The sequence below is a fragment of the Medicago sativa genome, chromosome 4 (assembly GCF_051527215.1).
Source record: "Medicago sativa cultivar Bolivia chromosome 4, Bolivia_mono, whole genome shotgun sequence".
Lineage (NCBI taxonomy): Eukaryota > Viridiplantae > Streptophyta > Magnoliopsida > Fabales > Fabaceae > Medicago > Medicago sativa.
In genome coordinates this window covers 80,245,249-80,268,132 of record NC_140752.1, presented here as the reverse complement: position 1 = coordinate 80,268,132, position 22,884 = coordinate 80,245,249, and the positions used below count along the sequence as shown (strand labels likewise).

General features: G+C 32.1%; 3 protein-coding genes across 3 annotated transcripts; all 3 read left to right on the top strand.

Annotated features, from left to right (window-relative positions):
• The first annotated feature begins 3,804 nt into the window (after positions 1-3,804).
• On the top strand, positions 3,805-5,236 carry LOC146932437 (uncharacterized). The gene is made up of 6 exons (XM_085707761.1): positions 3,805-3,884; positions 3,989-4,103; positions 4,219-4,373; positions 4,463-4,571; positions 4,846-5,022; positions 5,129-5,236. Exons 1-6 carry the CDS (start codon positions 3,805-3,807, stop codon positions 5,234-5,236), a joined length of 744 nt encoding a protein of 247 aa, XP_085563887.1.
• A 3,305-nt stretch (positions 5,237-8,541) lies between these two features.
• LOC146932436 (endonuclease 4-like) lies at positions 8,542-12,661 on the top strand. Its single transcript, XM_085704138.1, has 9 exons — positions 8,542-8,920; positions 9,000-9,180; positions 9,846-9,956; positions 10,045-10,100; positions 10,402-10,485; positions 11,090-11,182; positions 11,352-11,419; positions 11,813-11,886; positions 12,380-12,661. The coding sequence occupies exons 1-9, from the start codon at positions 8,801-8,803 to the stop codon at positions 12,496-12,498; spliced, it is 906 nt and encodes a 301-aa protein (XP_085560264.1). The 5' UTR covers positions 8,542-8,800; the 3' UTR covers positions 12,499-12,661.
• Positions 12,662-15,483: 2,822 nt separating this feature from the next.
• LOC146932435 (sugar carrier protein C-like) lies at positions 15,484-18,717 on the top strand. The gene is made up of 4 exons (XM_085704137.1): positions 15,484-15,722; positions 15,923-16,245; positions 17,436-18,065; positions 18,166-18,717. Exons 1-4 carry the CDS (start codon positions 15,590-15,592, stop codon positions 18,622-18,624), a joined length of 1,545 nt encoding a protein of 514 aa, XP_085560263.1. The 5' UTR covers positions 15,484-15,589; the 3' UTR covers positions 18,625-18,717.
• Positions 18,718-22,884: the final 4,167 nt, after the last annotated feature.

Here is a 22,884-nt window from a genome sequence, read left to right as displayed (position 1 = left end):
CATATTTATCTCTAATTATAATTTTGGTCATATCCGAAATTTGTTATCAATTCACTTAAATCCGAAATTTGTTTTCCTATAGTTTTGGCCATCCAAATCCTTATTTATTAATTAACCTAACAAATTTCCCTTTCAAAAAAAAAAATAAAAATTAACCTAACAAATTTCATTCGTATCCTCTTTTTTTTTTTGAAACAAATATTTTCTACGCTTTTACGATTGCAATTTAACATAACAAATTCCATCTAAAAAAATGCATCGCACAAATTTTATTCTTATCCTCGCCTTTTTTTTTATGAAGCAAATATTTTGGTTATATATACAAAGCCCTAAACCTGTTTCTCTCAATAAAAATAAACCCTAAACCGTGGTAAATGCTTAATCCGTAAAGCTAACCCTAAACCTAATTTTTCCCTCCATTTTTTCATCCACTTTTCTAAGCCATTGGATCTTGCGCATTTAGGCGCCATTCAATTTTGGCCATTGATCATATTATATTTATCTCTTCTATTTTCCGAAACAACTATTTCGTATTTATCTCTTCTATTTTCCGAAACAACTATTTCATATTTATCTCTAATTATAATTTTGGTCATATCCGAAATTTGTTATCAATTCACTTAAATCCGAAATTTGTTTTCCTATAGTTTTGGCCATCCGAATCCTTATTTATTAATTAACCTAACAAATTTCCCTTTCAAAAAAAAAAAAATTAACCTAACAAATTTCATTCGTATCCTCCTTTTTCTTTTTTTTTTGAAACAAATATTTTCTACACTTTTACGATTGCAATTTAACATAACAAATTCCATCTAAAAAAATGCATCGCACAAATTTTATTCTTATCCTCTTGCCTTTTTTTTTATGAAGCAAATATTTTGGTTATATATACGAAGCCCTAAACCTGTTTCTCTCAATAAAAATAAACCCTAAACCGTGGTAAATTTCACACACAACACAAAAATCATATATTTTGATATTTAGAGGTTTGCAAATGGAACGACGTGACCTTACAACTTTTCTCTCATACCACTCCTTAACCGGTAACTTTGATTCAATTCTGAATTTTTTTTCTTCCATTTTTTGGATTGTTATTATTAGTGTTTTTTGAATTATACAATTGTCATACTTTTTGTAACATGTTCTTTTCCATTGATTTGGTAGGTCCTTTGATGACTCATCCTGTTACTGAGATGGACGAGACTATCACCAAACTTTAATTGAAGTACAAAACATACATAGTTGAGTACGACACAGAAGATGTAATTTGTCGTTTTCCTTCCTAACTTCTTCCTCTTTTTTTTGTTTTCCCTTGTTTAATATAAATTTGCTTCTCTCAATTATTATAGTTAACAATTTTAGTGTGCTGTCTTCCTAACTTCTTAGTGCGTAGAAATTTTAGATCCTGATGTAGTAATCCTCAAATATGTTTTGTCCATTGCGTGTTTGTGTTTTATGCAAAGATTATATTCTTCCTGCTTTAGATGTTGCATAAGCGTTATAACTTGCACTTGATATTTAGAGCACATGATATTTAGAGCATGATATAGTGAACCTCAAATATGAACCACTAAGCAACCATTATGATCTACAAGCCGTAAATTAAAAGAAAAAATAAAATTTTCGCTTGACGACAATTGAACTAAAAAAAATCTAAGGACAATTGAACTATGTTTTCTATAAAATGAAAATATAGTGGATTTAGGGTGCTGTCTTCCTAACTTCTTCCTAATATTTTATTTTTTAGGGCACAAAACATGTTAAGTTGTCGTTTTCCTTTCTAAGTTGTCGTTTCTGTTTTATTTTAGGGTGCTGTCAAGTTACCAAACATGTTTGCAGCTGATTCGGAGACAAAATTAATCGGTTGGTCAACCTGGTCGACGGAAAGAACAATAAGTTTCAAGTTTTGGTTGATAGGATTTCTGGTTCTTTTTTTCTCACCAAACGATGGAAGGCAATCGGTGAATTTTATGGGCTAGGATTAGGTGCATGGGTGAATTTGGTGTTTGTTGCTTCAGGTCGGTTCGAAATGGTTATAAAAACCGGTTTGGGAAGGTTATTAGGTGTCCTTATTTTGATCCTCCCATGCGTTTTGTGATTGATATGTCTGATGTCAGTCCAGTTTTTGACAACGATCCCCCCCCCCCCCCCCCGTACCTATGCTCTATCTTATCGCCACAATTTGACCAATCTTCAAATTGATTTTGTGAAAAAGTTGACTGAAAATGATGTGAACAAGGGGTTTTTGGTATGAATATACATATGTTTTTTGTTAATTTTGATTCAATTCTGATTTTTTTTTTCATATTCTAATGAGTGATCTATTAAATGTTTTTTACTCATGTAGAAGCTGAGGTATGAGGGACGATGTGAGCAGATATTTCACAAAGCTTCCACAACAGTTAACATGGTTGATGATTGTGGGAACATTTGGGAATGTGTGATGACTTATGGCTCTATTCCTTATGAACACATCAAGATAGGTGGCGGATGGAAGCGTTTTGTTCAAGCTCGCAACATTCATGAAGGTGTGATGTTGAGGATTGGTGGCCCATTGGCTGGAGGCAACCACACTATTTACGTTACTGTGATGCATAAACAAGCTGTTCAAGCATGATGGAGTTTTCTTTAATGTAGTGGTCATTTATTTGCTTTCATTTAATTTAGTTTTTTTGGTTTAGTGATTTCAGCACCAATTAAGGATTGATACTTCATTGTTTTGGTTTAGTGTTTTCGGCACCAATTAAATCGTGTAAAGTTTACTATTCTGATTTTAAGGCTGCAAAGTTTAGTGTTATTATGTTAAATGGTGCATAACAATTAAGGATTGAATGCTGGTGTTGTGGGCAATTGAAGTTACGATTTTATTTTGTGTGTTTTGTTATTCCTATTTTGGTATTCCTTGAAATTTGACATTAGAAAGTAGGTGTTTGAATAATCACACCACTAGCAAGAGTCCCTATTTTTTATCTTGCAATTTGTTTAGATTCTAATATTTGTTGCAAATTGTAACAATTGGATGCACACTCTTAAAAGTTAAAACTGATTTTTTTAATTCTTAAAAAGGCTATAACACTTGACCCAAAAAAAAAAAAGCTAAACAAACAAATCGGTTCATAAACTGCTAGGTATTTTGTTTTTCTTTTCTTCTTAATAACTTAGTTTGTTTTCCACTAATTTTCCTATTTTGTTGGACTATACACACCTTCCCTTATTCTACCAAATTAACCTATTTTCAAGAATAGCTTAATAAATGGGATCACCAGCTGGGTACTCTCTTGAACACTTATTTTCAAGAATAGCTATAACACTTATACACACCTTCCCTCATCTATTCTTGAAAATGTGATTTATTAAGCTATTCTTAAAAAAATTTTGTTTTTATTAAGCTAATGACCTATTTTTTGGTCATTAGTCGTTGTATTTTGTTGGACTATACACACCTTCCCTCATCTATTTTTTGTAGCTTTGGTTTTAGAGGACTTGGAGTATGGTTTCCTTAGTTATATAATTTATAACAATCAGTTCGTAATCTACGTTATTGTTGCGATCGGCCATTATGATGAGATATCTAATTTTTTGTTATTTCAGACAACATAGAATACATTGTTCGCTATGGGGTGAATTTGCTGATCAAATTGTTAGTTTCTTTGATTCCCATGACGCAAGATCTCCTGTAATACTAATTATGCAATTCTGCAAACAGAGGAAGTATATGGGTATGTTGATGCATCCTTTCTTATAGTTTTGTATTTGAACTGTTTGTTTAGGACTTAAATTAATATCAATTATGTGTCAGGGGCAATGGGAGTATCAAGCTCATTTTTCGGAACAAAAGTTGTAATCAACGGCAATTATCCGGAGTTTAGTGCCTATAAAACAAGGTAGTATCTTTAAATTAGTCATTTTGTGTGAACAAGTGTTGACTCTTTGTGCTGTTTTTTTATAGTTAATGTGACCTAGCTATTTTTGTTGCCTTCTTCTATAGTATGGGAAATGCAGCTGGGTCAATTGCGCATGGTGTCATTCAAATGTCAGGCCACAATAGCATCCCATTGACTGATGATTTGCTAAACACTAAAAGGATGACAATCGAGGATCTGGTAGATTCAACCGAGGCAAGGATCGTGTGTATAATGATAATTTAGATATTTAAAATGTTCTTTGTATAAACTGCGTGGGATCGTTGTCATGTAACGCAATGTTAATTATTTGCAGGCGTGTCTTGGATCAGTGCTTGCAACCGTATGTGAAATTGAATCTGGAGCGAAATGGTATTTCAGATCATGCACCCAATGTGCTTCATTGGCGACTGTTGTCGATGGGAAGCTAAGTTGCAAGAGATGCACTGAATGCAAGTGTGCTGTGCTTAGGTAGGATATTGGTCCTGTTGTCGGAATAGTTGATATATTTTCATGAACAGCTGATGGATTTTTTTTTTTACGTTTCACACTATGCACAGGTTCAAGGTACATGTGGTTGTTATGGATGAAACTGGATCAACCACCTTTGTATTGTTTGACAAAATTGTGTCCCAGTTTATTGGTCGGACTGTCAATGATTTGATTGAGGTATATACTATTGCACATCGTATTTGTAGTTTTAGTTGAATGGAATATTTCACATTAGTTAATTACTTCCATTAAGTCACTATTTCATATTCAGATTCAGCATATAAGTCTGATGAAAATTAATTGATATATTTTATGCCCCATCGTAGTCTATATGACCTTTTCAAATTATATTTTGTGGTTGTTTTATTCGACTCTAATCCTGGTGATCCCATTTTCAAGAAATCACAAATTACAACGACTAATGACCAATTATTACCCATTATTAACGCAGGAAAACGGTTCAAGAGAGTACCCAGCTGATCTTGACGTGTTGTTGGACAAGCAGATGCTTTTCAAGGTGGAAGTCAGCAGAGGTAACGTCAACTATGGGTGGAGGAACTATACAGTGAAGAAGGTCACTTCTGATGATAACATTATTCAACATTTTGTAGAGAAGCATAAACTGAAGGTTGTACTTTATTTCAACATTAGCTTTACCAATTTTTTTATTGGGTATATATGCACAAAAGTACATAATCTAATGGCTCCTATGTTTATGGTTGTGTCTGCAATAGGTTTCTGTTGAGGATGATGTTACAGTTGGTCAAGATGATTTATCTGCAAAGAATGTTGATCCAAATGTAAGTGTGTCGTCGTTTTTTTGTAAGATGTTGAACTGCTGACATCGTTGTTTTGTGTAAGATGTTGAACTGCTGACATCGTTGTTTGTGTTTTAGATGAAGATTGTCACGTGCGCCCCTTCCCATTACCTTTTTCTTTTTTGTTTCTTTAATTATAATATACACATGTGGCTTTTTCTTTTAAATTTAATTGAAAAATAATGCATGTGGCGTCCAACTCACTTAAGTGATGAGCCACGTGGTCGTTGATAGAGTCAAGATTAAGGGGACCTTAAAGTTGAAAAAAAAGGGTAAACTTAGGGGGTTAAAAAGTGGTTTTTTTAATAGGGGACCAAAATTGCAACTATGATAAAGTTAGGGGCCAAAAGTGCGTTTAAGTCTTTTAAATAAGATTTGGGTAGAAGAAAATCCAAAAAAATTTGGGATCCATTTCCAATTAATATAATCCTTCTTTTAATCCTTCTTTTATTTTTCAAAAAAAAATATATAAAATCAATTCAATCAAACTCAATTTTGGTCACCGCATAATCAAACACATGCATAGTAGCTTCTAAAATTGTTTAGTTTAAGTCGATTCTCCAACATGGGTATAATCCGTTGTCGCCCTTTATCATATTTATATTCATGATTTCATATTACTATGATATTTAACTATTGTTATTGTCACACTAAATATCGTATAAGAAATTTTCCCTTTTCTTAACCATTAATTAAAATAATATTTAAACGAATTTAAAAAACACGGTAATAAAATATAGTATATATAGACATAATTATATTTTTAATTTTTAATTTATTTACTTACTTTATATTTAACTTATTACAATTTATAGTTTCTTTATCTATATCTAATGAAATTTTATGTTTATAAATAAATATGTTTAGTTCCTATAAAATCACGACATTTTTAAGTTTACTCTGGAATTTTAAACGGTTGCGGGACTATTCATTTGTTTGCTAACAAATCTGTGTGCTGGTATTCTCCTAATATAATTTTTGGTATACTTTTTTAATTTTATAATTGAAACTATGGTTCCCTTACTAAATTAGTTACTAATCAATCAATGTATGGTAACTGATCTGTTCGGTGAGGAATCGATGGAGGCAACAGTGGTGGAAAGTGTTCTGATACAGTGGCGATGGGTCTTTACGGTGGAATGGAAGGTGCATGCAGGCACATTAGCTCTACGAGACTAAAGTCAGTAGAGAAACAAATACAATTAATAACTCCGACGATGGATCTGTTGTTGAGCTTAGTGTGGATTGTGCTGCGCCAAACAATTCAAATGTTCAGATGGTAATTATTACATTAATCTTTCATGAGTCCGAAAGGTTTAATCCGTAACACAATTGATCAAATTGTTTGCCGCCAATGTCTGCAGGATGTACCAGAGGCTGAGGACTCATGCAGCAATACATGTGTGATTGACACACCAACCACCAAAACAGGTGCTAAGAGGTCCTCTAATAGCATTGACTATGTGGCTGTTGATGATGATGAAGCTGGCTAGACGTCGGCCACAAAACCTACCAGAGTTGTTCGTGTCAAAATTGAGCACAAGGACGACAAAGATGTTTAGCTTGCTCGAATGCTAGAGCCGTTTGCTTTGTTATCGAATTCCTTCAATCTGCATAAATCAGACATTAAATAATCTGTGTTTTTTCCTTTTGTTTTTTACAGTTTGGTTTTTAATTTTCTTCAAGTTGCTGTGTCGGCTATATTTACTTAGCTAAGAAAACTTTTTCCAGTCCACCTAAATAAATTTATTCATTGCCATAAGTATTAATTCAACAATTTATTATCATTGTCTTTTATTAGCGCTTCGACCTCTAAATGTACGAAATTTATTTTTAGATTTACCTCCGGAAGGTGTTAATATTTTTCTGAATGTTAGATAGTCATTCACCAAGTTGGTATGCTTGATGAAGAAAACCCAATACTGATTTGGCTTGAGTAACTAGATCCCACGCATTCACATGTTAAATTAAAAGTACAGATTGATAAAACCAAGTTAGTATACTTGCCTTTGCTTAGTATGTGTTTAAGCGAAGGAACATTTTATAATGTTTTAAACAAGTATGTAACAGATCATTAAAAAATTTAAAATTTTAAGCATAATTAAATAAATTTTAATTTAATGGGGACTAAACTACGTGCTGAAATTTTTTATAGAAACCAAAATCTATCAAAAAAATTTACGAGGACTAAAAATTAAATTTGATATATTTATAGGGACTAAAAACTTTATTAATTATTCGTTTTATTATGTATCAAATTATTCCGGCCCGTGAGACCCGTGCGTTGCACGGGTCGGCGTTCTAGTTTCTTTTAAATGAGTCTAACATGTTATCCCGCAATTAATTTTAATGGTTAAGAACAAGTTCTTGTATAAATAATACACTTAATGAATCTGTCATACATGTTATTTTCCTTGAATAATGGAATTTGTAAGAGCTAGTTTTGATGTCTAAGCAATCCGCTAGTTGTCATTTGGCACAAAAATGCAAAAACGTTCGAAGTTAGAATAAAAGAGGAGTGAAAAAACATAGCAAGAACAGAGAATATAAAGTTTTAGTTGCGATAATAGCAAACTATGTGCAACCATTTTTGTTGGTCTACATCACGTACAAGCCTCATGTGAGACCCTTTGTGAATCATGCAACCTAAAAACTCTCCACCTCACTGCCCATGCATGTTCTACTTCAAATAATCACTCAAGAAAGGGTTTCCAAAGTCATATGTTCCTTAGTTAATTGGACGGTTTTTTTTTTGGGTGGCCGGAGTTTGAACCATGTACATTGCATATATTATCCATTGTTCATACCAAGTGAGTTAAACTCACGAGGACAATTAATTGGACGGTTTAGTATTCATGTATCCTTCGTACTAAATAATATTACTAATTAATAAAAAATAACGTAGAATATCACGAGATATGTATCACGGGCTCTCTCACAAAGACGTCTTTCTCTCACAAAAGTCTCACAAAAGTGATATAATGTAAAGTATGAATATGAAACACTATATGTTAAATATTTTTTGTCTTGTGTAATTCATATGCAATTTAGTGTGATGCATTGATGTGCAATTCACATGAAAGACATATTTTATATTTAACAAATTACATTATAGCCCCCAAACAAAAAAAAATTAATAAATGAACTATTTTGAGTGATGCAATACAATTTCAATTTCAAGGATACATTTGCTAATTCATATAATTTCAAGTTTATTTTGATAAACATTTACCATTTTGAGAACCAATTTTACTATTCAATTTTTTTTGAGGGAATTTTACTATTCAATTTAAAATTACAAGATCATCACATTAACAAATTAACAAATTAGTTTATAAAATTGAAGTACTTGAATCGAATTAGTTCTTCTTGTCCAAAGAGATATCCATAATGTTCAACATTTCTCATATAGGATCGAAGAGAATTAGAAAAAAAGTTAATCAATTGAATCATTTCAAGAGTAAAAACAATAAATTTAGACTTCAAAATATTAGATATAAGCAAAATCCCTGAACATACATACTTGAAGTGAGAGTGTAAATTTGAAGAATGGAATTTTAGGATATTTTTTCCCACAAAGTTTCTAAAATGGTTCAGAACACACTCACGATGATAACGCTCTTAGTTCCATTGCTGCTATCACTGGCGTTGCCCACTGTTCTGGCTTGGGGAAAAGATGGTCACTATGCAATTTGTAAAATTTCACAGGTAACCCTAACCTTCTTCACTACACTACTCCTCACCTAATTCATCCTTTGATTCTAATAAATTCAAACCCTAATTTTAGGAGTATCTTAGTGAAGATGCTCTATTTGCAGTCAAACAATTACTTCCAGATTCTGCTGAAGGTGATCTTGCTTCAGTTTGCTCTTGGCCTGACGAGATTCGCCATAATTACCATTATCGTTGGAGCAGTCCTTTGCATTATATTGATACACCAGATTTCAAGTGTAACTATCAATATTGTAGTAAGTAATTTAATTCTTGTGCCAACAACATTATTTCATATTTAACACATAAATATGAAATGACATACTCCATCCGTCTTATAATAATTGTCTTTTACCCATTTTTCTGTTTCTCAAAATAATTGTCACTTTAGAATATCAATGCAACAATTATTATTTTTTTCCATTATTAACTACTCCACTAACTACAATTAATAAGGGTGTTTTAGTAAATGATATACTAATTTTACCATTAAAATTAACACAATTAATCATTTCCTTAATAATCGTGCATAAACCTTGAACGACTACTATTATTTAGAGATGGAGCGAGTATTAAAATAACAAGGGGGTCGGGATAAGAATTTGGAGATCTTGTCATCGTGAGTTCAAACTCAGACGAAAGAGTAAATATTAATCTAATATATTCAAAATAACAAGGGTGAAATTGAGAGAAGAAATGATAAGCTATAAGTTCATACGCTACTTGAAGTGACTTATCAAAAAATGTTATAAATCAGTAAAAAAAATACTATAAGCTTTTGAGAAAACCTTGTCACCAAACAGGTCTATTTTTGTCATGTATTTATAAACTAAAAAATTGACCTTGGCAAACAGAGCCTTAGATTTCTTAATGTGTCCATCTGCTTCACAAATTACTTCAACGTTTCTTGGAATTCTTATAGGAGACTGTCATGATTCTTATGGACATAAGCATAGATGTGTTACTGGAGCAATATACAATTATACAATGCAATTGAAATTAGCTAATGCTGATGCTTCATCTGAATTAAAATGTAAGCATTTATGGATTAGATTGTTAATTTGCTTGTTTTATTTGAAGATAGGTCCTTGAATTTACTTACTTTCCTCTCTTAATTGCAGACAACTTGACAGAGGCACTTATGTTCTTGTCACATTTTGTTGGGGATGTTCATCAGGTTTGTTCTTCCTGGTTCCTATTCAAAACCTAATGAACAATTGAACAAATACCTAGTTTAATTTAAGAAGGACATACGATTTCCAAATCCTTGATATTCATCAGTGGCTTACTATAATATGGGTAGGTAAGTTGAGAAATAAGAATGTTAACTTCAAAACCGGGATTGATGGGAATGGTTATGATATTATTCATTGTGTATATAATAAAAATTAAAATCACATGGTTAAATATATTTTCTCTTTCAAAAAATTGTGCTTTTGAGGTGATATTTTTTTTCTGGTTCCCATTTTCTGGTGCAGCCCCTACATGTTGGTTTTACTGGAGACCTAGGTGGAAACTCAATAACAGTTCGTTGGTACAGGAGGAAAACAAATCTTCATCACGTAAGTGCTACAGATCAGATTGTATGCTATGCTATTTGATCAGGCTAATTGCATTTCGCATTCCGCAACCTAACTAACTTGTATATTGGGCCTTTTCTCCAATTGTTCATGGAGTGTTTGTGATTGATTCAGAATTTGCCTTTTCCTTCTTTTATTTTATTAAAGATTGACAGTTATATCATAACTTTACCTGCATGGAAGCTCTATAGGATTATTGATTTCGTATATTGCTGCTTTTTAGTTGTGACTGGAAGAAATAAATTAGATAGGAGAGGGGAAGATTATGGATCTATATATAATAAAAGGTTAAAGTAATAAATTTGAATTCTATGTATGCCATAGATTTTTAAACTTGGCGTTTGATGTCATACTTTTGTATTCTGTTAGAAAGTGGTTTAGATTTTTAACTAAAAGACTTGTCATATTCTCACCTAGCCAGGATGTGTAGCTAAAGGTTCACCTACCTTTGAAATTGCTTCTTATTTACCTTGCCACTATGTTCTTGTACACATTTTCTTTTGGTTTTGATCTGTTGATCATAATGTTTGTGCTACCTGTCCTTGTCAATAATATAGTAAATTTAGTATGTTTGGTTTTGTTCCAGGTATGGGACAACATGATTATTGAGTCTGCTCTGAAAAAGTTCTATGGTTCAGATCTTTCAACTATGATACAGGCTATTCAAAGGAATATTAGTGTAATCTCTTCACTGTATCTTTATGCATTTATTCAAATGATGGGGGTACCAAGCATAGATAAATTGATGTTTTTTCTTTTGGCTATCACACTTATTTCTTTGCTTGGACTTGTAATGTGTACCTGTATATGACCCAAGACCAACTATTGTTTTTACTCACTTTCTGCAGGATATTTGGTCAAATGATGTATCTATTTGGGAACATTGTGCACACAATCACGCAGCATGTCCAGATCGGTGCGTGCCTAATACATTTCCTGTTCCACCTTCATCATTTTGCTCTAGTTTTAACTGATTGATTGCTGAGTATTGAATTGTTTACACTTTTTATTGCTTGGCAGTCAATATTTTCGTATCTCTGTTGCCATGTTTCTTGTATTCATTTGGTGTGCCTCATTGTCAAAATTTTGTAATCTTCGCCTGGAAAATACAGTGAATTGATGATTTTGAAATTCCTTATCGAATTTTATTCATGTTCAATGCTATAAAATGTTAGCCTGTGTGTTTGTGTTTTGACAGCCATGGACTTCCCTTGATTTTCCATAATTGCATATTACTAGATATTAAATAACTACTTACATACAACTGAGGATAAGAAATTGATATCATGATTTTGCTGATTATATTCAGGTATGCTTCTGAGAGTATTAGCTTGGCATGCAAGTTTGCGTATAAGAATGCTACACCGGGAAGCACTTTGGAAGGTAATTCCCTAGTTTTTCATCTATAAACAAAAATATTTTTGGAACTCTAGAGTCTTCAGCTAGAGATTTCCTCCTCGTCTTTTGTAAGGTAGTTTTGTTTACTGAGCTCATTGTTTTCCTTAGCTTCATGGAAGCTTCCTTGTTTTATAAGAAAAAGGGACTGATTTTCTCATTTGAACAATTCTATTTCATTCTACGCTTTTCTGTATTGTGTTCTTTTCTATTTTAAGAGGATTATTGATCCTCATGCATTGCATTCTTGCTCTTTTCTAGATTTCTAGTGAATCATTTTTCTATTTATCGATTGATCAACAACAATAAAACCAAAATCCAAAATACCTGTCATATACTCATATTGTTCTTTGTACTTGGGCATCAATGCACATGGCCAATAACTTTTGATGATTGCAATCGTGTACAATTTTTTTTCTCTTTATTTCATAATCCCTGAAGAATGACTTCTCATACATTGTTATTCTTCTTGATGATGTAGATGACTACTTCCTTTCTCGGTTGCCTATTGTGGAGAAAAGGCTGGCTCAAGGTGGTGTGCGACTTGCAGCTATCCTCAACCGCATTTTCACTCCGAAGACCAGAATAGCTCAAGCTTAAAACTAATATATGTCAGTAGTGTATATATTTAAAGATGACTGTTTCTTCCTTAACCCACTGGTTCTCAGCAAAAGAGGCCATTATGACATGAAATTCGACTAGGTAAGTAAAGTCTAACAACTTTTGCAAAAAAGAGAGTAAAACCTGTCCAAATTGTTCAAAATCTTCCAATGATTCGTCCTTAATTGGTTAATTCGATATATATAGTTAAGATAAGATATGCGAACCAGTATATATTTTTTCTTCTCAAATGCATGCACAATTTATACAGTAGTATTTCATATTTTGGTTACTATTACTTCTCATGAGAGAAACTTTATTAAATTTAAACTGTTAAAAACTAATTTACAATCTACTATATTACAAAATAAATCAAATAGTAGTGCTTTGATTTCAATTAAAAACTTTTTTTAAGAAACTTTGATTGTAAAAATGTTATGGTTTCTTAGCAAAAAATACAAGAAAATTAAATCAAATTATGACGAAACACAAATCTTGAGCTTTGCCCATGTAAAATTCAAAAAGGATCACGGTTGAAAATAGCATATCAAGATTAATATAATGACATTCTTGATTGAGTTACTATCCTCAATTTCCCAAAATAAATAGACGACTCAATTTAAAGAGAGATAAACTTAAAGATTTTTGTTTTTACAGATTGAAGTTTTTTTTTTCTTTCAATAATGGTAGAACTCATTATCTATTTCTGTGTCAATTAACTTATTTATTTTTTGACAAAGTGTCAATTAATTTTTGTTGATGAGAAATGACTAGAATGTTAACTCTTCTTTATCTACCTCTCAAGAAAAAATTATCTTTATCTAAGTTTTATTTATCTTGCACTTTGAATCATCAAGTCATTTTTCTACTAATAGAGGGTTTACGCTTTACACAAGAAAGAATATGAGTGTGCATTGTATTATTAATATTTTAATTTGATCAAATATTAAAATGTACTCCTTCCGTCCCACAACAGATGACCCATTTGAAAATGTGCAATTTTGACCTAACTTACTTTGACAGTATTTTTCTACTAATAGACAAAGATAAATAATATCACATAAGATGTCGTTAGATTCGTCTCGATGAGTATTTTCAAAATATCAAATTTTCATAATTTTTTATAATATATTATTATTCAAGATATTTAAGCTCAAAATTATGCATTGCTATTCGTAATAGGGTCAACTGTGTCATGTATTATGGGACGGAGGGAATACTAGGTTTGAAAAAGTTTCCAACGTCATGTGCGGTAGTTTTTCCTAATATTCCACAATGGTCAAATCTTATACATTTTTGGTAGTGGCCCGGGTTTGAACCCCAAACCTTGCATATTTTTATGCATTGTCCAACCAACTGAGCTAAGCTCACAAGGACGGTCAAATCTTATACTTTAGAAAAGAGGAAAAATCACCAACAAAAAAGAAAAGAGGAAAAATGGACAATCTCAATTTTCCAGGTAATTCCACTTTCGTTCTCTATATATGATATGATGGCTGACTCAACAAACAATCAACTGTTGACAAAAGAAAAGAGAAATTATCTCATAGTATGAGTTTTGCAAGATTACATATTTAACGGATGAAAAATGTTAACGAGTATAGAATAAGTTTTTCTATAGAATTATTTAACTTTCGTTGAAAATTGAACTATTTAACTTTTTCAATAATCATTTTTAGTTAAGAATCCTTAAATAGTGCTTTTAGTGTACACCCTCCGGTCACTATTATAAGCAAAACTTTGCATTTTAAATTCATTCAATTAATGATGTATATGGTCTTTATTATAGACCATATACATCATTTAATGAATGAATTTAAAATGCAAAATTTTGCTTATATAAGTGACCGGGGGGTGTACTCGTTAGTAAGACCCTTAACGGATTAGTTGATATTAATACCATTTTTATTTGTTAATGTTGGAGAAATTATTATGTTGGAGTCGGTGCTTGTTAATGTGTAATAATTATATGAGTTATGCTAACAAGTGCCCTTACGACACTTGTTAAGGAAACCAAAAGGAGTAACTTTGCATTAGATTCAACAATATTTTGACTTTTAAAAAGTTAAATTCATCACTTTTCACTGTTTTCTAATACAATATTACTCCTTCCGTTTCAAAATGAGTGTCGCTTTAGCAAAAAAAAATTGTTTCAAAATGAATGTCACTTTCAGTTTCCAATGCAATAATAACCTTTTCTTTTCAATTATACCCTCTAATTAATACTCTGCACACGACTTCCAAAATATTACTTTTAAAACTAACCAAAAGTTAATAAGGATAATTTGGTAAAATAACCATTCTCTTTCTTTTAATCATTGCATTTCTTAATATGTGTGTAAACACCTAAAACGACACTCATTTTGAAACGGAGAGAGTACTATTTTTTTTTCTTCTTAACCAAGGGCACTCTTTACATTTCCCTAGTTATATTTATTCTAGCTAGGGTAAAAATCAAATATTCTATATATTAATATAAGATCAATTTCAACATAATAATTTTTTTCAACTAATTTTGTTTTTGACACTTGGATATGACTCGTCTTAACTGATCAATAATCCAGTCTAAAAAGATTCATTGAATAATCTCAAGTGTTATGTGTTAATGAAAAAACAGTGATCAAAATAAAATGGTAAATTAGGACTGTGATAACAGTAGTTGATTTTTATTTCCAAACATAAAAATCATCTCTGTATCTCTCTCCAATACATTGTACCGTTCTTCTAGTACTTAATGTTTTGCCAATCAAACCTACTTTATAATTCTTATCCAATTTTGACCAATTAATATAATTTTTCAAGTAATAAGTGAAAAAATTATCCATCCTCCTTAACACTTATCCACTTTTGACTAAATATACATTTTGTTTTGGAAACAAGTATGAAATACGTTTTTTTTGGTCGTGATATATTTTTGGTAGTGAAGTATTAAATACGTTTACTTATATTTATATTTGTGTGAACTGTTCATCGGAAATATAACCAAAATTAATTATTTCTTATATAAACACTCTACATGCCCACCCCATCTTAAATCTCTATAGGTCTTCACTCTCTCTACCAAAGTCAGAATAAAACTGAGAAGCAAAAAATGCCTGCAGTAGGAATACCCACCGGTGGAAGCAACAAGGAGTACCCTGGCAACCTCACTCCTTTTGTTACTGTAACATGCATTGTTGCAGCAATGGGAGGTTTAATCTTCGGCTACGATATTGGAATTTCAGGTATATTTATAGTTGCAGTTACGCTGTAAACCTTTAATTGCAATAAAATACGTGTAAAGTTGGTCCATGCGGCTGTGATATCGTTGTAGAGACCTCATCTTTTATATTGTTGTCATAATTGCAACTGCAATCGATAATTTACAACTATAGTGTTTATTGTATATGTTTTGATTTGATTTGATTGCATGGATTTTCTTTAGGTGGGGTGACGTCGATGGATCCATTTTTGTTGAAGTTTTTTCCATCGGTGTATCGGAAGAAAAACTTGGACACGTCATCAAATAAGTATTGTCAGTATGACAGCCAGATACTAACGATGTTTACATCGTCCTTGTACTTGGCCGCGTTGCTGTCTTCGCTGGTGGCGTCGAGTGTCACCCGTAGGTTTGGTCGAAAACTTTCCATGTTTTTTGGAGGTTTATTGTTCCTCATTGGTGCCCTTGTTAATGGCTTCGCCCAACACGTTTGGATGTTGATCGTTGGTCGGATATTACTAGGATTTGGTATTGGATTTGCTAATCAGGTATATTAGTATATTCTCTTCGATCCTTTTAATATAAACATGTCTCTCATATTATTTCAATGTGCTGTAGAACCAAATCTGCCATGACTTGGATTAATAATACATAAAATCATGCTCCATTGTTATTGTTTCTGATAATGAGTTTCATTTTTACTTCAAAGTTACCTTTTTTATGTACTTTTTTTTGGTTACACCTTTTTTATGTACTTAAGTTTACATCATTTTGATGTAAAATTAAATTTACATCATTTTGATGTAAAACTTTTTACAATGTGAACTTATCGCAAATTATCATTTATATAATTTTTAAGAAGAATATAATTAAAATCAAAATATTTTAAGAGGAGTGTTAAAAACACTTTCATTTCAACTTTCTCTAACACTCATAATTTTATTTATGTAAAATCAATGTGTGTCCTACACTGTTTTTTTAGAGGGTCCCACACTGTTATTATTAAATTATTATATATTTTTTTTTGTTAGTGCATTATCTTTTTTTGGTATTAAATTATTATTACACACACACACACACATAGTATTTTTTTCTTAGAAATATTAATATACTCATTTATTAATTATATTTTTAGTAAATTATAGTATTTAATAATTTATTATTTTTATTTTTGTTATTATAATTAATTGTTTGACTAAGCATTTATGTTAATATTAATTGTTTGACTAAGCATTTTGGTAGATGATTTATTAAGTTATAACATGTAGTATTATAATAATGATAAATTCATAATAATTTAGTAAAAAAAAATTACAGTCATAATAATTTAGTAATTAATAATATATTAAAATAACAATAATATTTATAGTGTCACATTTAAAAAACACTGATATGGTGAAATGTTTGTTACAGTGTAGTATGACTAAATTTTTGTGTAAAACATTTTCCACTTCTAAGTTCCGATACAAAGTTATCAAATTCTTATAAATTATATATATTTTAAAAAGAATCAAGGGTCGTGAAAATTTCGCTAGCTTATCCATCGGGATAACTAGCATTATTCAGACAATTTGTTATGCTGACAGGGCATGATAGTTACAATAAATGTTCTAATGAAATATATATTCAACTTATCAACAAAGGCCTGATTACATCTAAAAATTATTAAACTGGTCGCATCCCAAAATTATTTCATCTAATCTACAATGGTCTCGTCTAATTTCTTTGTGATTAACAGTCTGTGCCAATTTACCTCTCTGAGATGGCTCCCTATAAATACAGAGGAGCTCTAAGTGTTGGCTTCCAGTTATCAATCACAATTGGTATTCTTATGGCCAATGTATTGAACTACTTCTTTTCCAAACTCAAAGGTGGATTAGGATGGAGGTTGAGTTTGGGTGGTGCTATGGTCCCTGCACTTATAATAACTATTGGATCAATAGTCCTTCCAGACACTCCTAATTCAATGATCGAACGTGGTGATCGCGATGGAGCCAAGGCTCATCTTAAGAGAATCCGTGGAGTCGAAGATGTTGATGAAGAGTTCAATGACCTTGTAGCAGCTAGTGAAGCATGCATGCAAGTGGAAAATCCTTGGAGGAATTTGTTGCAAAGGAAATATAGGCCTCAACTTTCTATGGCCATATTGATTCCATTCTTCCAGCAATTTACAGGAATCAATGTTATAATGTTTTATGCACCTGTGCTATTTAGTTCTGTTGGGTTTAAGGATGATGCTGCCCTCATGTCCTCTGTGATAACTGGCATTGTTAATGCTTTTGGTACCATTATCTCAATTTTTGTAGTTGATAGGTTGGGTAGGAGAGCCCTTTTTCTTGAAGGTGGTCTTCAAATGCTCATTTGTCAGGTAACTATTAGGGTTTAAGGTCAAAACATGAATATTAAACCGTGTTTATTTTTTTTCCAACTATATATTTGTTTAATTTGATATTTGTGGATGTGCACAGATTGGAGTTGCTGCCTCTATTGGAGCCAAATTTGGAATTGATGGAAACCCTGGTGAATTACCAAAGTGGTATGCCATAGTTGTGGTGCTATTCATTTGCGCTTATGTAGCAGCATTTTCTTGGTCATGGGGCCCTCTTGGTTGGTTGGTGACAAGTGAGATCTTTCCATTGGAGATTCGATCGGCTGCTCAAAGTGTCAATGTATCTGTGAACATGTTTTTCACATTCTTTGTTGCACAAGTCTTCTTAACCCTGCTCTGTCACATGAAGTTTGGCTTGTTTATCTTCTTTGCCTTCTTTGTAGTGGTGATGACATTCTTTGTGTATTTCATGTTGCCTGAAACTAAGGGCATTCCAATTGAAGAGATGGGCAAGGTTTGGAAGGGACACCCATACTGGTCTAGATTTGTTGACCATGATGGGAAAGGGGATGGACTTGAGATGGGAAGGAGCAACTAGTAAAAGTGTATTTACTCCTATTTTGATTAAAGAATTTTCATGGTTTGGCTAAATAGAAGTAAATTGCTCCAATATTAAGTGAGACATTTAAAATATTTGTTTGTTTTATATTATTTCTTATTTTAGAATGTCAATAAAGTTGATGAGTGATTCACGTCAAGATTGCTAGATCACCCTCTCATCTTTATTATCTGACGTCCAATTGTTAAGGTGTAACATTTGGATGTGATGGTAGTGCAACGTTTTCATTGAATCTAATTAACTACGATTTAAAACATTATTAATAAAGATATTTGGAAAATTCTTATCTTGTCTATCAACAAAATGTGGATAACATTACCCGTTTGACAATATATTTTATTTAACAAAACATTTTACCATCAAGGTTAATTTATTTAATGATTTTTCAAAAACTATGCTCACTTTTGTTTCTGTTCAAAAATAGTGTGTGCCATACTCTCCACGGGCCAGAAAGCCCAAAAAGCCTCTTCATATATAAGAATTCTGCTCTTCACCCTGCACATTTTGCTCGCGCCTTACAGCCATGCCAAAATTACCCTTGCGCAAGTTAACTAGCGCAAGTGTTAATCACTGCGCCACTTAACTAACGATGCGTGAGTTAACTAGCGCAGCGTTAGTTAACTCACGCTCAGTGGCGGAGCCCTTCATGGGCTGAGGTGGGCCACGGCCCACCCCCAAAAATTAAAAAATCAACGATTATATGTCTACTTTGCGAGATTTTATACAATTTTGTGTCGGTTTTAGGTTTCGGTTGATCCAAATTCCCGTAAAGTGGTGTAGTGGCTCACCCAAAAAATTTAAATAATTCAATTATAGGTCTATTTTGCGAGATTTTATACAATTTTATGTCGATTTTAGGTTTTGGTTAATCCAAAAATAAAACTCCTTTACGTGGTAAATTTGCACATGAAATAATTGGTCACTTGAATGGATAAAAAATAATTTGGCCCACCCCGAGAATATTTTCTAGCTCCGCCACTGCTCACGCTACGTGCTGTCTTAAACAAGGCAGAGCACCTCATTTCCTCATTTCTCATCTAAAATCTCAAAAAATCTCAAAAATCTCTCTCAAATCACCCAAATCCAAAATTCCTTCAAGTTCAAATCAAACAACACTCCAATAACAAGTAAGTTTTCATGATCAAACACCATTAACCTTTTATTGCAATGTAACGAAACCTTAATTCGAATTTTTATTTGAATTCACGCTATCACAATTTATATTCGAATTCACGCTATCGCAATATTTATTCGAATTCACGCTATCACAATTTTTATTCGAATTTATTTAATCGCAATTTATAATTCAAATTATTTTATTTACTTTATTCTAAATTATTTTATTTACTTTATTCCAAATTATTTTATTTACTTTATTCTAAATTATTTTATTTACTTTATTCTAAATTATTTATTTACTTTATTCTAATTTATTTTACTTACTTTATTCTAAATTATTTTATTTACTTTATTCTAAATTATTTTATTTACTTTATTCTAATTTATTTTATTTACTTTATTCTAATTTATTTTATTTACTTTATTCTAATTTACTTATGCACTTGAAAGAAATTCAAAATTATAAAATAAATTCGATTTTATACTAATTCAATTTTATTCGAAATTATAAAATAAATCCGATTTTATACTAATTCAATTTTATTCGAAATTATAAAATAAATCCGATTTTATACTAATTCAATTTTATTCGAAATTATAAAATAAATCCGATTTTATACTAATTCAATTTTATTCGAAATTATAAAATAAATCCGATTTTATACTAATTCAATTTTATTCGAAATTATAAAATAAATTCGATTTTATACTAATTCAATTTTATTCGAAATTATAAAATAAATTCAATTTTATACTAATTCAATTTTATTCGAAATTATAAAATAAATTCAATTTTATACTAATTCAATTTTATTCGAAATTATAAAATAAATGCAAAAATAAATACAAATAGAAAACAAAATTAATAAATAGAACTCTCATTTTATTAATATCATTCAAAGGTTACAATAAGCAATACATATATTTTATTCCAATTCACTAATCTACTTAATATTTTTTTACCCTCTTGAGGTAAAAACTTATTTTTACCCTCTTCGGTATATGCCAATAGCTCTTGGGGAAAATAGTGATCCGTCCTGTTGGGGAAAACGACATCAAGACCCCTTGAGGTAAATTTAAATTTGGTTCCTTTTATACCCCCATGATGATTCGTTTTACCCACGGTAAAAAGATTTTGGGAGTAAAAGGAAGCAAATCGAAATTTACCTCAAGGGATGATGCCCTTTTCCCCAACCTAACGGACCACTATTTCCCCCAAAAGCCACCGGTATTTACCTAAAGGGGTATAAACACCCTAGAAACTATAGAAACAAAGAAGAAGAAGAAGAAGAAGAAGAAGAAGAAGAAGAAGAAGAAGAAGAAGAAGAAGAAGAAGAAGAAGAAGAAGAAGAAGAAGAAGAAGAAGAAGAAGAAGAAGAAGAAGAAGAAGAAGGGGGAGAGAGTGAGAGGAGAAATTGTGAGGAAAAGAGGAAGCATGTGAGGGTTTTTATAGGTGGTATAAGGTATATAACACTCAATGAGGTCCAAAAACGTGTGAAAAACATAAGGAAAACGTGTAAAAACCAATCAAAACCATTGACTACCGTCCAAGAAACGTTTGTGCTTCGGTTTTTACCACCGGCCAACTTGCGCAAGTTAACTCGCGCAGAGGCTCAGTGGTGCGTGACTTAAGTCACGCTGCGTGACTTAACTAACGCAAGGGTATATTTGGAAGGCTTGCAGGGAGCGAGCGAAATGTGCTGGGTGAAGAGCAAAATTCCACATATAATGGCAAATTCTTTTTTGAAAATTACTCCTTAGACAGCTATGATATGATTGCTCACAAACACATTAAATTTCCAAAAATACCTTTAACAGTAGTTAATTACCATTCAACAGTGAACGAGAGCTATAAACCGTTTAGTAGTGAGGTAGTGAATGGTAGTTACAAACCATTTTTCTATATATTGACATATACATAATTAGAAACACACAAAAACCATTGCTTTCAAACTCAAACAAACGTAAACCATACACTTACCCTCCCTACTCCAACAAATCAAACCCCCTGTTTAGGACTTTGATAGAGTAATGGCATAAAGGAACCATTAGATTTCACCTCCCGTTGGTGAAAAGACCATCTCACTAGATTATGTGTCATGTCTTCTTCACTTGCCTATTCACGGTAAGTTGGTGAACCATCGAGCAAAAATGTCCAAAAAGCAAGGTGCTGCTCTTCTATTTGAATTGCTTGGGGTGGGTCATGATGTTGCTACAAGTGAATGCATAGATAGGAAGGGTGCACACATCTCACTTGATTGGTTGATGGAAATATTTGAGGATCGTCATACTAAAACCTTAAATTTGAAAAGTGCACTTGGGATATTGTACCCTGTTGGAGGAAAATACATTTTTTTAATATGTATTTTTAATTTAATAGGTATTGGTGTTTGTAATATGTGTTTCTATTTGTGTGTGTTTTTCAGGCTTGGGCTATGGAACAGTTCATCAGTATATATCGATATGTTATCCACCCCAACTATACCATCAACATACCACGCGCTTCGCGGTTCGTTCATGGCAAGGTCCATAAGTTATAAGACAATGACAAACCCTTCTTTGATCGTCCAGAGGTCGATTACGTGATCTTCAGCTCCTATGAAGAATATCGTCAAACACATCCGTTCGATGAAATTTATTGGTACTCCGGTTGAATAAAGTGCGGCCACAAAATGGTTCATCGTCACTTTTCAAAGCGGGTGACAAGGCAGTATGGTTGTATGCCGACCATTTCGAGGCATCCTTCTTTCATACCAGATATTAATGTCTTCCATGTAGAGCAAGTTTTCCAAATTTTTTTGCTACATCTTATACATGAGGATGAACATGGTCTATTTCCATATACACAACGACAACACGAAGAGGATTACATTTCCTGGTTTTATAGGGTATCTCATCCCAAACTATTGCTCCAGTCGAGGGAGAACCACCTAGGCCAACAAATATGGAGGTCTTGATAGAAGAGGAGCATGCATGGATGTTGTGGATACGTTGCAAATAGTCAGAAGGGTTAGAAACATTTGCTTCGATGGGATAACAAATGATACCTCATTCAACATATGCTACTTTGCAGCAGATTGTCGGTGAAACAAAGTCGGCCACTCGTATTAAGTCACACGT

Excerpts from the sequence above, each read along its gene's own strand:
- LOC146932437 (XM_085707761.1), top strand. The coding sequence starts at position 3,805 with ATGGGAGTATCAAGCTCATTTTTCGGAACAAAAGTTGTAATCAACGGC. Across the intron at positions 4,572-4,845 it reads CTGTCAATGATTTGATTGAG|GAAAACGGTTCAAGAGAGTA; the intron begins GTATATACTATT and ends TTATTAACGCAG. Across the intron at positions 5,023-5,128 it reads TAGAGAAGCATAAACTGAAG|GTTTCTGTTGAGGATGATGT; the intron begins GTTGTACTTTAT and ends TGTCTGCAATAG.
- LOC146932436 (XM_085704138.1), top strand. The coding sequence starts at position 8,801 with ATGGTTCAGAACACACTCACGATGATAACGCTCTTAGTTCCATTGCTG. Across the intron at positions 8,921-8,999 it reads CAATTTGTAAAATTTCACAG|GAGTATCTTAGTGAAGATGC; the intron begins GTAACCCTAACC and ends CCCTAATTTTAG. Across the intron at positions 9,181-9,845 it reads GTGTAACTATCAATATTGTA|GAGACTGTCATGATTCTTAT; the intron begins GTAAGTAATTTA and ends GAATTCTTATAG.
- LOC146932435 (XM_085704137.1), top strand. The coding sequence starts at position 15,590 with ATGCCTGCAGTAGGAATACCCACCGGTGGAAGCAACAAGGAGTACCCT. Across the intron at positions 15,723-15,922 it reads CTACGATATTGGAATTTCAG|GTGGGGTGACGTCGATGGAT; the intron begins GTATATTTATAG and ends GATTTTCTTTAG. Across the intron at positions 18,066-18,165 it reads TTCAAATGCTCATTTGTCAG|ATTGGAGTTGCTGCCTCTAT; the intron begins GTAACTATTAGG and ends GGATGTGCACAG.